Source organism: Gasterosteus aculeatus, chromosome 2 (genome assembly GCF_964276395.1).
Source record: "Gasterosteus aculeatus chromosome 2, fGasAcu3.hap1.1, whole genome shotgun sequence".
Classification (NCBI taxonomy): Eukaryota; Metazoa; Chordata; class Actinopteri; order Perciformes; family Gasterosteidae; genus Gasterosteus; species Gasterosteus aculeatus.
The window spans coordinates 18486523-18507210 of NC_135689.1; the positions used below are offsets into that span (position 1 = coordinate 18486523).

The 20688-nt window shown below is 48.7% G+C and overlaps 2 protein-coding genes across 7 annotated transcripts in view; both read left to right on the forward strand.

The window, feature by feature from the left end:
- lamb2l (laminin, beta 2-like) overlaps positions 1 to 9810 on the forward strand; it is a 43591-nt gene extending 33781 nt beyond the window's left edge. For all 3 annotated transcript variants that reach the window (XM_040192543.2, XM_040192544.2, XM_040192542.2), the window contains exons 18-35: positions 615 to 735; positions 1518 to 1710; positions 1811 to 1954; positions 2135 to 2366; positions 2460 to 2623; positions 2706 to 2930; positions 3471 to 3685; positions 3789 to 3885; positions 4949 to 5321; positions 5407 to 5591; positions 6197 to 6444; positions 6911 to 7126; positions 7218 to 7362; positions 7456 to 7663; positions 7856 to 7997; positions 8121 to 8297; positions 8397 to 8562; positions 9101 to 9810. In XM_040192543.2, the coding sequence (XP_040048477.2) occupies positions 615 to 735; positions 1518 to 1710; positions 1811 to 1954; positions 2135 to 2366; positions 2460 to 2623; positions 2706 to 2930; positions 3471 to 3685; positions 3789 to 3885; positions 4949 to 5321; positions 5407 to 5591; positions 6197 to 6444; positions 6911 to 7126; positions 7218 to 7362; positions 7456 to 7663; positions 7856 to 7997; positions 8121 to 8297; positions 8397 to 8562; positions 9101 to 9237 (3388 nt within the window). In that variant the 3' untranslated portion in view covers positions 9238 to 9810. The remainder of the gene's footprint in view (positions 1 to 614; positions 736 to 1517; positions 1711 to 1810; positions 1955 to 2134; positions 2367 to 2459; positions 2624 to 2705; positions 2931 to 3470; positions 3686 to 3788; positions 3886 to 4948; positions 5322 to 5406; positions 5592 to 6196; positions 6445 to 6910; positions 7127 to 7217; positions 7363 to 7455; positions 7664 to 7855; positions 7998 to 8120; positions 8298 to 8396; positions 8563 to 9100) is intronic.
- Positions 9811 to 9931: 121 nt separating this feature from the next.
- The window catches only part of lamb2 (laminin, beta 2 (laminin S)), a 33233-nt gene continuing 22476 nt past the window's right edge, over positions 9932 to 20688 (forward strand). For 2 of the 4 annotated variants that reach the window (XM_040192547.2, XM_040192548.2), the window contains exons 1-4: positions 9940 to 10068; positions 10824 to 11149; positions 11231 to 11300; positions 20472 to 20641. In XM_040192547.2, the coding sequence (XP_040048481.2) occupies positions 11270 to 11300; positions 20472 to 20641 (201 nt within the window). In that variant the 5' untranslated portion in view covers positions 9940 to 10068; positions 10824 to 11149; positions 11231 to 11269. Of the gene's footprint in view, positions 10069 to 10823; positions 11150 to 11230; positions 11301 to 20471; positions 20642 to 20688 lie in introns of those variants that run through there. The other 2 variants (XM_040192545.2, XM_040192546.2) reach the window with 2 other exon arrangements.

The following is a 20688-nucleotide window of genomic DNA, read 5'->3' on the forward strand; positions in this document are numbered from 1 at the left end:
ATTTGGGACAAAGTGGGTGACAACTCACCTTTGTCCTCATGTTGGTGTGTGTGTTGGATCCTTGCCATGCTCGGCAGGTGTGCTGGAGCCTACAGGGGAGGGCAGCCAGTGAGGCCTAGTGTTTGTGCAGGCGATAATGTCAGCAGTGACATCATCGGGTTGGACCGGGTATACGGGGGGGGGAGAGTGTCATAATAGGTGTCACCTGTGTACATGCTGCAACCCGGGGCGGGTTGATTGACGGCGCTATGAAGGTGGAGGACATTGACTGTTGGGGGGGAAAATGGTGGAACATCCATGTATCTGAGGGCACATGAACTAGGTTTTTGTTTTGTTGTTTAATGAGACGTGTATCAGGGACCTTCCTTTTTACAAATAACCTGGACCAAGTCTTGCTTGCCTGCCTCCTAATTCCAGGATTCACTCGGTCGTGGCATCATTTTAATTCCATTTCTTTGTTTGTTTGTGATACTTTTGCATAAACCAAAACTCAATAGACACCAGCGCACGATATCCAGTGCTCTTGCCTTCATAAGCCCCGTGATCACCGTAGACTTTGACCAGAACGAGTGCTGATGCATTCAAGTGTTTTTGTGTGCGTCATGTTTATCCAGGTACATCCAGATGCCCCGGCCTTTCTGTTTCGAGCCCAGTAATCGCTACGTGGTTGCGATCAGGTTCCAGCGCCACGGCGTCACACACCGACACCTCACCGCCTTCATCCTCATCGACTCGGTGAGCTAACTGTCAGCCTGCAGTCTCATCGTCCACCTCCAGGTCTGCTTGCAAGGCTGTAGGAGTGGTGGAATGTAACCAAGTGCATTTACTAGAGAACTTAAGTACAAATAGGGGGCACTTCCTTGAGTCTTTTTAGGATACTTTATCCTAAATATTTATACTTTATACTTATACTTATACTCTGCTACATTTCAGAGAAATATACTTACTACTTTTTTATTTTTTATACTACAATAATTCACCAGTTACTTAAGTTAGTCTTCATGCATACGGAACATACAGAGAGTATCAGCTTCACCAACAATATCTACACCTCAGTTGGGTAGGCAATTATTGAAAGTCATTCTTTGTGTAAAACTTTTATTTTTTGCTTCTGTGGTAACAATATAAAATATTTGTTTTGGGGATTTTAATTGTGTGGGATCTTGTTTAAGGATTTTCCTTTGGTCCCTGGAGAAAATGATCATCAGATGAATCTATAATGAAAAGAATCCTCAATTGTCTAATGAAATAAAACAGTTTAACCAACTACAGCAGTTCTATGCTGCTTTTACATAAATGTATGAGTCCTAATCTACACATGATGTGATGAACTGAATGATGTTTTTGTAATAGAAATTCCTCACTTTTAAAAAGTAATTTCTTTGTAGAAACGAGATTTCGCTTGTGCAGCTTTTATCTCTCCTCCCTTAATTTACCATGAATCCCCGTCAATATGAATCACTGTGATATTCTATATCTAGAGTTTAAGCCTTTCCTCCTTTTCCCCTCTCCAATAGCTGGTTCTGATCCCCAAATACACCGAGCTCCCCGGTCTCCAAGGTCCCGAGCCGGAGGCGGAGCAGCGGCGGGAGGAGATGATTCGATACATGTGTCTGGATTCCTTTATGATCACGCCGATGCCCGCCCTGGCGGAGATGTGCTCCAAACTCATCTGTAGTATTTCCTCCATCATTCACGATGGCGCTCTGCGTGAGTAGATACGAAAAAATGGACGCGTTGGAACCCACTGACATTTCAAAATCACAACCACGTTTTCTCTCTCTCTCTGGTTTTTATTCACCGCGTGCAGCCTGTCAGTGTGACCCTCAGGGCTCGCTCAGCGGCGAGTGTGAAAAGGTGGGAGGTCAGTGTCGTTGTAAAGCCAACGTGATGGGTCGCCGCTGTGACCAGTGTGCCCCGGGAACCTACGGCTTCGGAGTGAAGGGATGCACTGGTGAGTCTGCCCTCTGCTCAGTCTGTCACATGACCGACGCCATTTATCCGAAAATAAGGTCAGTGGTGAAGTGACCACATTGTTCATGTCCCTCCGCAAGAAGAAACTGTGACATCACTGAATGTTCCCAGCAATAGAAGAAACACTGAATGAACCCTTGAAATGCCTCCTCCTGTTCAGCCTGTGACTGCCACTCCGAGGGCTCAGCGAGCCGCCAGTGTGACCCGGCTTCAGGCCAGTGCCAGTGCAGGCCGGGAGCCACCGGGCGGCAGTGCTCGGACTGCCAACCAGGCCAGTGGGGCTTCCCCAGCTGCGGCCCCTGCCAGTGTAACGGCCACGCCGACACCTGTGACCCCCGCACCGGGGAGTGCAGGGACTGCAGGGACTACACGGCAGGACACCTGTGTGAACGGTAGGGGGTCGCTCCGTGTCGGACTTGACTTTACTCCGCCCCTCGGTGGTTGTCGGACTGACTGTCGGTGAACGCCTCTCATATCCATCACAGTTGCGTGGATGGGTTCTTCGGGAACCCGGTGCTGGGTTCAGGGGAGCACTGTCGACCCTGCCCCTGTCCCGGTAACCCCGGCTCGGACCACTTCAACGCCGATTCCTGTCAAGCTGACGACACCTCCAACCAGATCATCTGCAACTGCAGACAAGGCTACACTGGTGAGCTACGACAGTGCAGTAACGTACTTTTTGACGTACTGTTCATCTATGCTGCAGGCTGACGGGCCCTTTTCTCCCCTAGGGCCCCGCTGTGACCAGTGCGCCCCTGGTCACTATGGTAACCCAGATCAACCCGGTGGGCAGTGCCTCCCGTGCAACTGCAACGGCAACATCGACACCCAGGATCCGGAGTCATGTGACCCCAGGACCGGCCAATGCCTCAAGTGCCAGTACCACACCGACGGTCCGTCCTGTGACCATTGTCAACATGGTTACTATGGCAACGCTTTGGGCCACGACTGCAGACGTGAGTGATGTAACCATTATCCTCTTGTTTATGTGTGTGTGCTGCGACACACATATTTATATATGACAACAAATATACACTGTAGTCCGACCAAAGAGCGTTAATTGCTTTTTTTTCCTTCAAATTCAACGTTTTTTTGAAAGAAACTATACTTCTGTGTAGTCGTAATACCGTCAGATTGTAAGCTATTATTTTCATATTGTTTGATGAAGGTTGAATATTTAGAACAATAATATAACACAATAACAATAATATAACATTTACTCAGGCAGACAAAAACATATAGAGTAAAAAACACTTACATGCTTGTTTCCACACACCTGACAGATCGGATCTAACAGGAAGTAACTTCCTATTAATTATTTTAAGGCCCCCTGCTGCTCCACCTGCTCTCGTCCGCCCGGAGCAGCAGATCTCAAACAGCCTGATCGTATGGTCCGAGAGGCTGGCAACTCGAATGCCAGGAAGGTTCCTGAAACCGGGTCAGAAATAACGAAACCGTGTGTGCCATATGTGACAAACTGGGTTCTCTCCCTCTAGGCTGCACCTGTGTGACCGCCGGCACCGTCCAGTCCGACTGCAGCGACGGACAGTGTCACTGTGACCGGCAGACGGGAGCCTGCACTTGCAGGGAAAACGTGGCTGGCCACAACTGCGACGAGTGTGCTCCGAACCACTGGAACTATGGCCAGGGCCGAGGCTGTGAGCCCTGCGGCTGCGACCTTCAACACGCCCTGGGGAGTCACTGCAATATGGTGAGTCCTCCGAAGGGCCAGGAAGGGAGGCCACTGTGGTATGTTCTCATTTGCCTGATGGTTTTTTATATGTCTTTCTTTGTTCCCGGGCTGCGTTCGACAGTTCACAGGACACTGCCACTGTCAGCCGGGCTTTGGAGGTAGACAGTGCACCGAGTGTGAGCAGTTCCACTGGGGAGACCCGCAGGTGCAGTGTCAAGGTAGCTCCTCTCGTGACAACGCTAGTGAATAATTACCACTTGTGACCAGGGCATTGGCTCGCAGTGCTTTACTTAAAAGCGATAAATGAGTCCTCTATTCAGAAATGATGCAGTCCATCAGTGTTATTCTAATATCCTTTTCTCAGTAGTTGAAGGGGACACATTTACGTCTCTGTTTGCCTCTCCCGATCAGTTCATCTCTGGGCTGTCTGCACAGGAGACTGAGCAGGAAAATACGGTGGCCCTGAAGTGCAAAACACAACGGCAAATAGGAAAACACAACGAAATTAACTCCTTATGGAAAGGGTAGGGCCTTATAGCAGAGGACGGATCTGATTGGACAGACGGACTGTCTGTCTTTTAACAGGAAATGAAAGAGGGCCCGCAAGTGTGACGCATTTCGGTCTCAAATAGTTAAGGAGTCACGGTAATTTGAATCCTCCATGTCACTTTCTGTCGCCGGCGAAAGGCTTCAGATTAAGAGGGTTAAAAGACAGACAGTCCGTCTGTCCAATCAGAAGGGTCCGTCCTCTGCTTCCTGCTATAAGGCCCTACCCTCTCCGTAAGAAGTTAATGTCGTTGTGTTTTGCACTTCGGTGCCACCGTAGGAAAGGCATGTTCGCTCGAGCAGCAACCAGTTGGTCGTAGCGTCAGGGCCAGCTAAGCTTCCTCTGCTGGTCACAGCTATTTCATCATTTAATTTATCTTTACAAAGACACTACACGTATTATAATTATTTTGCCCATTAGCTTATTTTGTCATGGCACAGCTCCTGTCTTCCTCTGTTGCTTCCAGCCTGCAGCTTGTTTTAAAGAGCTGGTTTTATCCCATCAGATTCAGCCCGTGGGGCCTGAAGTCCTCTCGGTAGCTTTGCACATTAAAGTATATTGAATATGGTGTGTTTACACAGAACAAATGATAACCTCTAACTGTGGCGTCGTAATGACATTATTAGGTTATTCAACCGTAGTAATGTTGGTTCCGTTTACCCCATAAATGTTAGAATTGGTAGATTTTGTTCCACGGACCATGTGACCATTTAGTTTTCCTCCCTCCCACTCAGAGTGTAACTGCCACCCGCTGGGCTCGGAGATGGCCCAGTGCGACCGGTTGACGGGGGCGTGCGAGTGCAGGGAGGGCGCAGCGGGCAAACGCTGCGACGAATGCGCTCGCGGCTTCACCGGCGACTTCCCCAGCTGTGTCCAGTGTCACCCGTGCTTCCAGCTGTGGGACGATGCAGTGTGCCAGATTAAACGGGACCTGGAACACATCCAGTACACGGCGCAGAAGATCCTGGAGAGCGGGGTCATGCCGGACATCGGGGACACGCGGATCAGAGAGCTGGAAATAAAGCTGCTGGAAGTGCAGGACCTCATCAGCTCCGAGGACGGCGACAGGATCCACCAGCTGATTGGACAGAGCATCGATGACCTCAGGTGATGTCATGAGGAATGTTCGTTGAGTTGGGTCAGGATGATTTGGGGGTATTAAATAGAATGTCCGGCTCTGTGTGCGTTGCAGGGCTGAGATCGCCCTGACCGACGGCCGTCTGATGGGCGTCGCCCGAGAGATCAATTCAACCTCAGAGGAAGAAAGTGAACTGAGACGCACACTGAGCGACCTGGAGCAACAGCTGAGGGACGTCAACGCAACGGTGGCTCACAAACAGCGCGTGCTGGATGACTTCCTCACCTCAGGGTTTGCAGGTAGCAGACGCCCTCTAGAGGATGAAGCTTTACAAAATATCAGATATGTGTGTGTGTGTGTGTGTGTGTGTGTGTATAAACAGAGGAAAAGCTAAACTGACACCAATCTACAGAAACCCCTGGAATGAAACACGTAGCTATTTGATCCCTCGTAAAAGAAGGTTACAGCTCGATCAAGCTTTTGTGCAGTATGACAAAGTTACATTTATTTGTAGAAAAATGGCCAATCAATGGAATCAATATGTGTTGAGCCAACCGAGGCTCTGTGTTTCAGCTGCTGGCTTCAATTAACGGTGTAGTTTTGGAGATTGTTTAAAGAAAATGTTTTGGCAGCTTTTGTTTTTTTGTTAAATGTGATCGTGGTGCACTACAGCCTCGCGTGGCCAAATGAAGTATTACAACATTTAACATGATCTTTCCCCTGGCAAAAACTAAATGCCACCTGATCTTAAGTCATGTACACACAACGGAAAAATATCTTCTCCCTTTCGTGAAAACATCACCTGCAAATTTAAAGACCGTCATTGAGAAACTGCGAAGCAATGAGAAAGATTCTGATATGAGATCCTCTCCATAAAAGTACACCCGTCCCTGCTTCCTGACAGATCAGTTTGAGAAAGTGAAGAAGTACTACCAGGAGTCGCTGACGGCGGAGGACAAATGCGACGCTTCAGTGTCGGGTCCTCTCAGTCCGGTGGAGCAGTCGAAAACAAGCCGCGCCGTCACCGAGAACCTGCTGAACGCCACCAGGGACAACTTCCTGCGTGCTCTGGCTGCTCAGAACAAATCGCTGAGCGAGCTGCAGCAGAAGGACCTGGACCTGGATAAGAAGGTCCATCACCTCAGCCATAAGGTAGACAATAGTGCAATCAATCATTTTTTAGAGAATAGTTATTCTTAAGAAGGATTGTATTATTTATTAAGTATACAGGAAAATTAAAGTTCTTGTATTTATTTTACTTTTTTATTTGGAAATATTGACAGACACAAAATACACTCATCTAATAGAACGTCACAATAAATAAATGGGAAGAGAAAAAAAAAGAAAGGGTTCACCTGCCCAGTGTCATTATACATTTGTACACACATACACTGTACATTTATATGTAGACATACTTGCATCACCTCAAATGGGCACAACATAACCCCAAATCAAGTGACAATACGATTGCTCCGTAAGTAGAAACATTGATAAATTAATAAATGTTATAAAACATTAATAAATAATATTTTGGCAATAAATGTTCCTGATATTCATTTTATATTTCTGTAATCTACAGCAACAAACGTTTCATGTGAATCACAATCCCTCCCTCCAGGTGTGTGGGGGTCACAGCAATGCCAGCGTCAACGGCAGTTGCCCACACAGCAGGTGCGGCGGCGCCGGTTGCCGCGACGATCAGGGCAATCCCGTGTGCGGGGGAGACGAATGCAACGGGACTGTGAGCACCTCCGTCAGAGCACTGACTCTCGCCAGGAACGCCACCGACCGCGTGAGCGCTGCCAACGAGGAGCTGCAGGGCGTGGCCAGAAAGGTCAGTTTTACTGAATGGAAGTAAGACTATAAAGTAGAGCACAGAGCCGCTCTGTTGACATCTGGGTGTCCCCCCCCCCCCCCGTGTGCAGCTACAGGATATCGCCACTCTGACGCAGGATGTGAAGAACCAGGCGATGAACACGCTGGAGAAAGTGCAGAAGAAGAAGGACCAATTTGAGAACAACAACAAGAAGCTCAAAGATTTCATCAAGAAAATCCGAGACTTCCTGACCGGTATGTTGGTGTTGTAACTGGCTGTGGCAGAAAGGATCTTCCGGTGTGTCATGTGCCGTCTCTTCTCTCTGCTTCCTCCCTCTCGCCGTGCAGAGGAGGGAGCGGATCCGGAGAGCATAGAGAAAGTGGCTCTGCAGGTGTTGGCGATCACCCTCCCGGCCAACACGACCACTCTGGATAAAATGGTCATGAGGATAAAGGACAGGCTCTCAAACCTCACCGACGTCGAGGGGATCGTCAACCAAACGGCACAGCACATCCGCAAAGCCAAAGAGCTGCTCGCCGAAGCTGAAGAAGCCAAGTGAGAAAAACTACTGCTTCGTTAAAATGTATTATTATGGCGAAATCTGACATGAAACATCCTGATTAAAGATTGCTTGCTTTGTTGGCTGACAAGGATCATTACGTTCACTCTGACGTCCTCCATCGATTACAACGCGGGACTCTGTAGCAAGCACCTGTTGTGTGTCTGATTTGCGGTGGGTTTGCACAGGAGCCGAGCAGAAGGCGTGAAAGACACAGCCAATAGTACCAAGCAGGCGCTGGATGAGTCCGAGAAGGCCATCAAGGAAGCGACAGATGCCCTGACAGAGGCCCACGACAACCTGAACAGCACCAGGAACGCCACGTTCGAGGTAAGGCCGCCCCCCCCCCCCCCTCCTCCCCCCGCTACTTCCCCGTCTGGGCTTCAGGCTCTTTATTTTAAGTGCTGGTTTCCCTTGCCCATATCCTTCCCCACCCTCTCGCGCCATCTCTAGGTGGCTGAGAGGCTGAGGCAGCTGGAGGAGAAGCAGGACGATGTCATGACGCGTTTAAACAACTTGACCGCGGAGGTGGAAGCTCTCCGAAACAAGACGGAGCAGAACAGACAGATGGCAAAGGACGCCAAAGCACTGGCCAGCAACGCCACGCGAGAAGCGTCCTCGCTGGAGCAGGTGAGCATGTCGGCGAGAAGATGTTCTTGCGTTGAACGAGTTTTACCAATGTGTCAATGATTCATTCCTGGCATCCGACTACTGCGCTGTCTCTCACAGAGCCTGAACGACACGGAGGAACGGTACCGGGAGCTGCAGATGAAGGTGGACTCTCTCGGTGGAGAGTCTGGAGGTTTGAACAGCATCAACAGCAAGGTGAAGGACATCCAGAAGGAGGCAGAAGACCTCTTAAACAAAGCCAGCCAAGGGATAGAACAACTCAGGAGTGAGTACACAAAGCCGCCCGCTCGCGACGCGCTCTGGACTCATCGGCCATCGTTTACCATTTTAGAATAATGGGTCACTTTTCCATTAAAAAAATGTCTAAAAACAACATTTTCTATTATATGATTTGGGTGTTGGCAAATGCTTCGCTGCAGAGTAGACTGCTTCATTGTAATTTAAGAGGATATAACTGTTATATATGAGACAGTTTGTAGGTAGAATTTCTATTTTATTGTTGAAGCACTTGTGCGTTTATACACACACATCCCAAAAGTTTTTGGTAGCTTTGCAAATTCATTGATAAGGAAACAACCTGCGACGCTGCCCTGCTGTAGAAAACATCACAGTTTGGTGGGAATACATCTCGGTGCTTTTGCATCATGTGTTAGTTTTGTCGGACCTGTATCGATGCTCACAACGATTTGAAGTCATCCTATCACACATTCTGTAGTTTGTCTCATTTTTTGAAACGCTCAAGGCACTTTAACAATCCCCGCTGATACTCGCTGACCGCTGTCTCCCTCTCTGTGTGTTGGCAGAATTGGAGAAGAAGTTCAAGAGTAACGAGGAGCGGATGGAGAATCAACGCATGGAGCTGGACCAGCTGAAGGACAACGCCACTGTGGTGCGCGATGAGATCCGGGCTCAAGTGCAGAAGTACAGCAACTGTGATTGAGGGTCGGAACGGTTCCCTGCTTCACCATTTGCTGCCGTAGTCCAGACAGGAGTCTCTCGACCGGGGGCAGAGAAAACTACGTCACCATGAGAACAATGAGCTGCCCTGATGCTCCCGTTGTTTCTCTGCTACATCAAGTTTTACCCGTTACAGAAAGGCCTTCCGTTGTCCATGAACTGCACCACTTTTTGACTCTGTCAACACTGTCCCATGTGACGTTTGTCTACTTAAGCTATTACAACAACAGAATAAGAGTATTTACATAGTCCACCATGATTTAATGAATAATAAACAGAAGAAGTATATCAGATTGGTATAAAAACGTTATTATTATTATTTTGACCAAAGGTGCTTTAATGATTGTGTGTTTTTGCTATAACTTGAACACAGTTGTATGGTATTTTTAATATAACATTCCTATTAGGAGACATTTGGGAAAGTTGAATTGTGTGTTTTTTAATTACAAAGGAAACTCCTTTACTGAATAATTATAAATGTATATTATTCCTTAAAGCTAAATTCATTTCAAGCTGCGCCGATGGAGACAAATAAAGGTGATAACATTCATGTAAAGTCGCCACATCACGTGTCGTGTTTTGTGCGATAACTTGTGCGCATTGTGACGAGTTCACGCCGCGCAACTTATCTGTTAGTGCGTCACTTCCGTTCTCTGCCGGAAGGGGGCGGCGTTGTACTGACCTGCCGCCCTCCTATCAACACGGGCACGCGGACACCTTGACCAGCGCAGGTGTAATCAATGACACTAATGACAACAGCTTCATCACTGCGGGAGCTCATAGGAACACCGGACAGAACAGGGACGCCATTGAGGTAAGAGTGCGTTTCCCAATCAAAGCTCCAGACGGACGGATGCAGGACGTCAACCTGCCGGGGTCGGTGGACTGTGCGCGGCCACGAGCTGCTCGCGATCAAAGGGAACGTGATCCATGCGGCGGGAGCGCGCATTCCTTTCTGCTCGCAGACACTCGCGGCTCGCGGGAAAACATGTAGAGGAGTCAGCTTTTCGCAGTTGTTTTTTATTCGTTTTATTTGACAAAATATCAGTATCGCGAGGGAATACAAAGCTTTTTATTGTACATTGTCCATATAACAACCTTTTGATCGAAAGGTTTTTTTAAATGAAGATACAGTGATATTCACCGCCCGACTTCTCCAGAATGATTCAAAGTAAAATAAAAGTTGTTGGTATTGAACCCTCTGGTTCCTGTCGATGGTGCAACTCACACTCTTAAGTGCCCTCAACTTAGTCGTTGTGGCTCGTAGAAAACAACTACAAAATGAACCATTCCCCCCAAAAGAAATTATCAAGCTGCTCCAACAAAACGTGGATGGGTCAATTTGATCTTCTTTATAAACATTTCAAAGAATGTTAAATCACTTGTGCTACTGACAGTCCATTGTTTTAAGATGGTATGTATGTGTGCTCACACTTCGCAATAACGTGTTCTTGAGCCACAACAACACTACTAAACCGTGAGAGATTCTATATGGATGGCGTCACTATCCGGGTCTGTAACCCACGGGACTCGAACTGACGTCCGCGCCGCGCACTCCTCCCCCTCCAGCTCTGCGGAGCTCCATCCCGGGGTTTCCGACGCGCAGCCGGCGGAGCCGATGTCTCCTCAGCTCTGCCTCAGCCTCGCATCCGTCCGGCGACTCCGCAGCAAGTGGACCGACAGAGGAGCCTGAGCGCGGACCCCGACCCGGGAGCAAACATCTGGAACAGCAGGGTGAGGGTAAAGCTGCCCACGGAGGAGGTCGTTAGGACGAGCTTTAAAGCTTTAAAGAGTCACACGCGAGAGGAAAGTGTGTTGTCCATGTAATGAACCTGTAGCAGAGGACCGGACCACAAACAGTGCGGACTCTTCGGTAGACAAGTCACAACTAAAAGGTCATTTAGATACTTTAGTGACAAAGAACATTCCGTTTTCTAAAGTTTTCTTCTTCTTCAATGTATTTATCTTGTGTGCAGTTCGTTTTCTCCCGGCTGTGTGTGGTGTCCCGTGGAGAGATGCACGCGCCGCTGCTGACGCTCTTCTGCGGTGAGTTTCCCTTTAAAGTCGCTCCATCCTGCTGCTCCATCTTAACACATCCTCACAGGTGGTGCACTGAGCTGACCACCGTGTCCAGGTCACTCAGGTGATTCCACTCGAGCACATGTCAGAGAGTAAGGATGTTTAACACCGGATAAGAGGTCGCTTTGCTTCTGAGAGTAACATTTGTGCTGTGACTCGGCTCAGGGGAAAGAATAAACTATTCACCTCTAAAACCCATCTTCATAAAAACCAACATCGTCCTGTGCAAAACTGCCTCTTATGTTTAACTTTTGAAATAGGAAGGAAAAAAGTTTATGTTATATTCCAAAGTGGATGCCAAAAGAACACCTCATTAATTTGAGTGCGTTCATTATGTTGTCTTTTGGTTGGCAGGGTTCTTCAGTAGTGTTTGCCAGGTTGCCCCTGGCAACCGTTTCAATAGATATGCAGGCAATTTTTGGCGTTTTAAAAAAAATATACCGACATCGAAACAAAGCTAACGTGCATTCCACAACATTCACATGTTATTATTGTTTTTGGTCCCGTTTTTAGTCACATATTACCTCAACAGACTCGCTGCGTTTACTCGCGTGCGCACAGGCTTTTGGAGAACTAAAAATGGCAACTACACTTTTGGCAACCGACCGTTGATGCCGGAGCGATGTGGAGACCTGGTTCTCCCCGTTAACTCCCACTGCACATGTGGTTGTAACGTCTCACATCCTCTTGGGACACACAGAACCACCTGAACACAGTACAGAGGAGAAAAAAACCCAGGAGCCAGAAGAGGGAAGCGTGCGGCCCCGGCTCAGAGATAAGATAGCTGATGTTTCTTTTTTAGGGCCCCGCGGTGCCCCGATGGCCTCTGGGATCGTCCCTGCGCCTCGGTCTCGCTCTGTGGGTGGTGTCGCTCTGTTTATGGTCCTCCTAAAACAGCCCAGCTGAGTCCGCAAATAGAAGACAGCCACTCCACACCTACCACTGTTTGAGAGCCTTCTGGATGCGTGCTGCTCGTTTTGTGCCTGCGCCTGTGTGCGTTTGAGAGACGGGGATAAAATAAGGCTATGTGGAATGAAGCGATTCAAACAAAACACTCATTTAAAGCCACCGGAAAATTCTGAAATGCTGTGTTAACACCTGCGCTACGCCAAAGCTAATTGTGCTCAATACTATCAGTTAGCTCAGGGTTTATCTGACTAATGAGCATCAATAAAACGCCTCCCAAGGCTTTGTTCCCTACAGCCGAAGACAATGGGCTCATTGCTCCTGTTAAAGTCCATTAGTGCCTGCTGTTGGCACCCGGGGTCCCCCTCATGTCACATTATCAGTGAGCACAAGTGTGGCCCTTTGCAACAGCCTTCCCACCGTTTTTAGTCACGCTTTCCTCCACAGATCAAGATGAAAGACTTTGTAGATGAACAAAAGAACATGTACACACTCCAAAGCCTTGAAAAAGCAGTGGCGCTCCCACACAAACTGCTTTTTCTAAGCAAAAGTCAAAGTTCGGGCCGAATGGGGGATTTTAAATGTGTGTTTGCGTAGCTCTCGGTTCAAAGTAAGCAGGGCTGAGCGGACTAATAAGAGAACCATGTCGCGGGATCTGCTTTTCATCTCTGAACCAGAAGCCCACTCATCTCGAAGATGAGTATTTACAAAACACGAGCGCTGAGCCGTGTGGACAGACCGAAGTGTGTCTGGAGAGGAAGGAAATAATAGGAGTTACAGGCCGAGAGAGAGGGGCCGGGTCGCCTCAGAGAATGTTAGAGAAAAAAATCGAGGGATGGGGATGTGTTTCAGGTCACAAAGTGTATGTGTGTGTGTGTGTGTGTGTGTGTGTGTGTGTGTGCGCGCCTATAAACCTCACACACTGTCATTATAGAGACAGGGAGCCGTCCATCCAGACTCCTGTCGCCTCTGAGGACATGCTCCGAGGTCAAGGGTCGTGTCCAAAACCCCCCCAGGGCAGAGACGGGGTTAATTGGTGTGTGTGTGTGTGTGTGTATTAGAGAGAGTAAAAGGACTCAAGGGACAAAGGAGCCTGCAGTGCCTCCTCTCTTCTCCTTCCCCTTTCTATTTGTATTCTTCTTCTGAGGGGGAGGACCTGTAGGAAGCTGCCCATGTGTGTTTGTGTGTTTGTGTGTGTGTGTGTGTGTGTGTGCGTGCATCTCCAAACATTATCTTGTTGAGCAGATTAGATTTTTTAGCAAATACATGAGGAAATAGGACACTATGCCCTCTTCTTGTAGCTTTCCCAAGAAAAACCCTGATAATATAGCAGCATTTCTGGGTCATTAATTGCTTTTGAGTGTCATTAGGCAAGTCCTTTTTAATGAAGGGATGTTATTTAGTTCAAGTCATTATTATTTTAGAAGTAGGGAGGAAGGCAGAGATGACGGAAGCAATTAGGAAGGGAAGGGGAACTCAACATGAAAGAGGATGAAGCTAAATCCTCTGTAATTCTTAGAGGTTTTACTCTGAAGGAACAGGATAAAGTTGAAGTGGGGGGGGCAGGTGAGGCCTGGCATTACGCAGCAGTGGGAGTGGGAGAGTGCGTTTCCCGAAGCCTTTGTAAAGCGCCAGCCTCCGGAAATGTGCGGATGCCAGAACAATGGTGCGGTAAAGCCTTCAAAACACCAGCACTAGAGACAGCGAGGGAGAGAGGCTGACATTGGAGGGGGGGGGAGCAAAGAGGAATCAGGACAAAGAGGGAAAGAAAGACTTTAGGCACGGGGGGGGGAACAGGTTTGTGACTGAAAGGACGGTGAGTTAGGTTTCTTTTTGTGGATAAAAAGAGGAGGTGGAGACGCAGGAGGAGGAAGACTTGAGGGGGAGGATGAAGGGGCATGGGGAGGAGGAGGAGGAGGAGGAAACGGAGATGGCCATGTGTTTCCAGTGTGGAGAGGAGCAGGCGTGTACACCACCAGGAGCACTGATAGCAGCTTGTCTTTAGGGTGTAGTAATAGATCCAGTACATTTTGCATTAGTTCTGCACTACGTCCTCATGCCCACCGATAAAACACAGCTGAAAACAGAGCCGAGGACACTTTGACCCGCCACAGTAAAAACACGGTTGTAGATGTTAAAAAACGTGATGGCTGAGTTCCATTTAGCTGCCTCAGTTGTGCAGGCCGACTCTCTCTCTCTCTCTGTCACACCTGGTGCATTTACATCCACCACATTTTATTTTCATGTTCAATTTGAAGAATTCAGAAAGAAACATGACCACGTTTGCATTGTCAGGAGTTTGTCCTTGTTTGAGAGACAGCGGTTTCATGTTTTCACACGATTCGGATACGGACAGAATTGTCTCCATGTCACACATGCAGCCTCTTCCTTTTCCTCTGTGTGATTCTTTTATTGCCACTGGGAAAAGGCCTAATAACAGGTTGTGCTGTGCGGCTTGATAGAACACACAGACCCCTCTAATTATCTAATAGCAGCAACTACAGTGTGTTACTGCAGCACGTCAGGAGGGATGGAGAAGGAAGGAAGGATGGATGGATGGATGGATGGATGATGGATAGACGGCAGGAGGGGAGGAAGGAAGACAGAGACAAAAGAGGAAGAAAGTATAGTACCCAGTTGATGTGATGGTTACTTTCTTGAGCTATTCAGTGTGTTGCTGACCTCTGGCTACATGGTGTTTGGGTGTCATGCTGGAGCCCTGTAATCACACACGCACACACAAACAGTTTAGTGCGACCTCGTACACGAAGGCCAGCTGTTCCCCAGGTCACCTCTATTTGAGTGTTAATGACACGAGAATAACCTTTTACCACATTGTGGTTTCAATTTAGCAGCATAAATATTCATGTCACGTAAGGCTCCTCACATACTGAACATGAAGAGAAGCAGGAGGGATTTTGAAGCGGAGTAGTGTTCTCCCACTCTCCTTTCCGGCCTCCTCACACGGGGTCGTCGTCGGTTCAAATCTAAAGCTGAAAAATAACTTCACACACATGCAGCACTCCCCCGTGTGTGCTAAATTACACCCAGAGTATGCGGCCTTTGCCTTTGGCCACGCCGAGGTTACCCTCCTGTCTCCCACACAGGAAATGACTCGGCAGCCCCGCTCGTAGGTCAACATACGGGCGTGCTGAAGAACCAAACGTGCACTTATTTGGAGAAAACACAGGCGCACACGGTCATTAGCCAGATTAGCATAAGACTCCAACAGGTCTACAACACACACACTAATGACTCGTGTGCTGTGGTTTAAGTGGAGCCAGACTTCCTTCATCAGAGGTAGTGATTAGCACCTTCAAGGAGCACATGTGCACTCACACACACACACACAACCAACCGAACCCGCAGCGACCGTCTCGCTTCAGATGAGCGGCTGCCTGAGCGACGGGCTGCCGGCAGCATCTGCTGGCCACGTGTGGCTGAGGACGATACGTTGGTTTAGGGTCGTCCTAGTTGACGCTGACACTGATGTACATGTTCGATTTCGTGTGCTGCAGCGGCGCGACTCTCTGACACTAATCGGGCATTTCCCCAGGGTGAGCGCAGAGGTCAGACAGTTTCACATTGACGTCTACCAGAATGATGATAATTCAGCAGTAACTGCAAACACGTGGGAACGCGGGACGGGCGGTGGATGTGCTTGGCGTGAGTGCGGAGTTTCCAGCCCGCCCCTTTCTCCCTCTCTCTCTGCACTGTCCACCTGTTGCTGATGATAGTCCCCGTTTCCCCTCCAACATGGGGGGATTCAGACGTCTCCGGAATGGGAATGCTTCCTCCGGTGGGAGCAGCTGTCTCTCAGTGCCGGGGCTTGTTAATCTAACAGGCTGTGTAATGGTCAGCGTCTGGTCACACTCAATGAAGCCCAGACAGGCAGGCAGTCAGTGACAGAACAGCTGGGGAAGATTCAAAGCTCATGTCACAACAAGCTCCAGCAGAGACAGAACCAAGTTATCTATAGACCCATTCCAGAGATTGCATGCAGCCAGCGGGTATATTACCTTTTGTGTGACGGGTTGCTGTGTTTTGAGACAGGTGGGTGTCTGGTCGGGTTCTTAGGAAGACCTGTGGAACAGAACTGTCATATTTACAGTGATTGATTGATAGATGGATGCAGAGATCTTCTCTTGATAGATGTCAGCGGTTACAAATAAATAACAACTGGGCCCAGGACTGAACCGTAGAAACAGTGACGGAACATTTTGAGCTCACCAGGAATGAAACCTCTCTCTGAAGGGAGTTTAGTCATCTCCCAAATAACAAGGTTATGTGAAACAGGCCTGAGCACTTTATGTTGTTCCCTTCCAGCTGTACGTCTGGAGCCTTTTTCCCACCTTCTACACAGTTAGGCATCACTTTCTTAGATGATACACAACATTAACTTCAGCAATGAGTTTCTTCACAAGCACGGCCCTCGGCACTGGAAGGAAGGTGAACAGCGGGGCAGAGAGGGGGAGTCGGCATGGGCAGTAATCAGAGAGGAGAGATGGCAGAATAATAAAGAGGCGAGGAGGGAGGAGAACAGCTGGATGCTCGGCCGTGGGAGTCGACCATCTATCAGCTAAGTGAAGAGCAAAGAGCGCACGGAGACGCAGAGGGGAGAATGTAAACTAATTAGCTCAGGGGAGTGGAAGACAAAAGTCTATTGACCCGGGTTGTAAAGTAGCTGCCTGGCGGAGAGTGTTGGACAGACCCGTGGTGAAGTCTGCAGCTCATCAAACCAACTGGTCCGACCCTGCTGTCATTTTAATCTTCCCGGTAATATGGTTTCAACTTGGAACCCTCATCCTAGCAGTCAGTGTGTGTGTGTGTGTGTGTGTGTATTCACAGTGCCCGTGTGTGCTTTATTGTCTGTTTGTTTGTGTTTCTTGGTTTCCTTCATTGTGTACGCTGGCATGTGTGACAGCAAACTGTGTCTCCCCACCCGGTCCCGGTGGAATTTGTCACATTGATGCCACTTACTGTTTGCAGGGAGGTTTAGCAATTTAACTATTGAGAATCGGAAGGCGTAATGTGGGATTAACACAATAGTAATGAATCCGTTCAGTGATCTTGTGTCTGCGTGACCTACACATGCCTTACAGGGTAAAGAAGCGACCTGTCAATCACAAGGTAACCCTGCCCCCGACGCTCTAAACGGACCATAATTTACCAAAGGAACATTGACATCTATTTAAGAGGACTTAGTTTATAACCTCATGTTTATAATGTTTAGAGGTGTGTTAAGTGAGAGAAGAGACATTTACTTATAGACTTCTATACAATCCGACTCCTGGTGGTCAACTAAGAGAATGCAAACCAGAGGTTTCCCGCTTGGTATAAAAGCATGAGTGACGCCGAGAAGTGGCAGGTGGCATGTTTTGAATGGCATATAGCGGTCTGGACCCGCCTCCTCATTATTATGTGAATCCCATGTCAATTAATATCTTAACGATAACGACTACGTTTTGCCACAGAAGCCTCGAGCCATGTTGGAAAATGTAGTAGTATGAGTCGTATCCAAAACGTGTTCTTCAGTCTATGTGAGCAAATCTTCATTTGTACGCCTCCCATTTAGCCAAAGTACTTTATTTTAGACGTTTTGCGCTGTGCTCCTTTCAAGTCGCTGTGTTCTGCAAATTTCTCAATTAAGTAAAAAAAATAAAAACTCTATGGAAAAACGCATGGTTGTAAACATACTCATTCACATGGGATATGCGTATGGATGAGGAGGCGGGTCCGTGGCCCTACATGCCGTTCTGAGATCGGAACGTGCCACTTTCTGATCTTGGCGCTAATGAAAAGCATATGGATAAATTCTGTTTCTGCACTCATTTGTGTATTTAAAAAAACGTATAACCATGTCGGAACTTGCACATCAAATCAAAAGTGGTTCCTTTTTGGAAATAAAAATCTTCTGATTCCACGTGCAGTGGCCTTTCTTTACAAGTAAATCATAAGAAAGGGACTTGTGTCACATGATGGCAACAGAGGAACCTTTTAAGAGCTTTGAGTAGGTCCCTCGAGGCCACTCGCGCACTGTACTTTCTGTCTACTGTCGAGAGGAGAGAGGAAATCAAAGGGCGGGATGAAAGCCGGGGAAAAAAGCAGAGCTCACCTGGGGAGGCGGGGGCGGGGTTGGTATTCATTCGTGGCATTGAAGCCTGGATGCCCTGCAGTCTGCACCGGTTCTGTATCTCTGCCTCAGAAAGTTGAAGCATTGCCTCGTGGGAAAGACCTGTTGGCTTACAGTCAGATTTCATGAACATGCTAAAATCCTAATAAAATCTCACGCAGTGAGTCGCTGCAATTGGCTAAACAAGCTGAGTAGGGCACAATATGGTGCAGCGTATGGCCTGCTGCAGGCTAATGCCTGGTTAAACAGCAGTGCTTTGTGAGCTGAGATCCCCCCCTCTCCACACACACACACACACACACACTCCAGCAGCTCACCACAGACCCCTCGTCTTCTCTCAGCTGTCGGCCTGCATTCCTCCCTACTGCTCCATTTATGGCTACAGAGGGACAAAGAATGGAAGAAACTGACGTCTCCTCAACAACCGCTCAGAGCTACAATAATAACCTTTCACTTTTCAGAGGCACACAGCATCTGTCCGAGAGTCTCCACTGTTTCCTCACGGTTGAGTAGGAGCGAACATTGTCCTTATTCATCCTCACCTTGAAAAAGGGACACAATTATACAGTTGATTCACACACACACACACAGATTCCTGGATTTACCGCTTGACAACCCGAACGGTATATTTTTGCTCACTGCCTTGTGTCTGCGGAGGGATGGATAGCATCCAGTTATCTCCCCCCCCCCACTGAGCCTCCTGCTTTACATCAAGGCTCCCTGTCAGCTGATGGAGTCCCTCTGGGTCCTGTTAAGACCACGTAGATTTTTACAGACGGAAACACAAAAATAAAAGACGACAGGAAACCTGTGATTATACATCAGACGTGTGCTGCACTCCGCCCCCCCCCCTGCTCTCTCTCTCTCTCTCTCTCTCTCTCTCTCTCTCTCTCAGACAGACAGTTCTTTAACTGCGTGCCAAAAGTTTCCAGAATAGATATCAGGTTGTGTCTGGATGGTCTCGTACTCTCTTCACAAAGACTCTGCACTGTGTCCCTAGTTGTGTTTTCACTCAGAGTTAGACAAAGGATAAGGGAATGACCTCAGGTCTCCCCCACGGGCCATTAGGTCGGTCAGTGTCCCCGCTGATAATGGCGCTCGAATCATCACCTGACACCCAAACAAGTCCTTGATGCCGACATTCAGTGGGAAATTGACGCTCTGACGCTTTGTCTCGTTGGCTCTCGGCGTGATCTCTGACGGAGGGGGGCAGGTGCGCGCGGGGGCGTAGCGTAGGCCTGTCGACCTACAATATGCCGGTTGCTCACTTGGCTGGCACCAACCTGAGACTTTCTCCAGATGCCAGTCAAACACAGATTTCCTCCACAGCCAGTGTGTGTACGTGTGTGCATGTGAAATCCCCCTCTGCTCTGCTCCCAGCAGGCTTCCTATCTACAGAGTCCGGCCAGTCATTCCAGCCACTGATAGATACAACGACCTGTGTCCAGAGCTGCAAATATAGAGTGACTGATCACTCTTTGTCTCGGTCCTAGTTGACTTTTGCACGCGCTGCATCGCCTGGTTCTCATATGGAGCCCTGTAGCCGGGGCCTCTTGTCAGGGCAGCACAGTTAACCTGCAGGGCATCCTGCAGATAATCCCCCTCCCACTGCATGTTGTCTCAACATTGAATCGGCTCTTGATCAAGCAGTAGCTGTCTAGTCACGGGAGGAGGTAGGGGGGGCACGGGGGAGGGTTCCAGCTCAATGAGCCATGCGTATCTCATGACCTTCTACACAAGGTGTACCCCCCCCCCCCCCCGCCAAGAGCTATGACCAAATGTGCCTCTTCATGACCCCAGAAACTACCTTTACTAGTTTTTGCGATTCTTTTTTGATTCTCGAGTAGGTCGACCAAAAACGGCTCACATGTGATCTCACATTAAACAAGAACAAAGCTCTCCGTGCCGATGCGTGTGGAAGTCTGTAGTCTTCCAGCCCCTCAGCACCTCCCTCCCCACCCTAATGCCATATCTATGATCAGTAGATAACCTAAATGCCAACACAGGCCTGTTGAATGGGGGCTCTCATTGTAGACGATACCGCTCTGCGCGGCTGTTTCCTGCTAATTGTAATGTGTGTCCTGTTCCCCTCCCTCCAGTCCTGGCTACCGCCGTTGGCCAGGAGCCCGACCACAGCCACGGCTGTGCCCAGGGCAGCTGTTACCCAGCAACGGGGGACTTGCTGGTCGGCCGGGAGAAGAACCTGAAGGCCTCGTCCACATGCGGGATGAGGAGAAAAGAGCCGTACTGCATTGTCAGTCACCTGCAGGTCAGCGTGCGCGCGTGTGACACCGTTCTATGGTCCGTGCGTTCCTC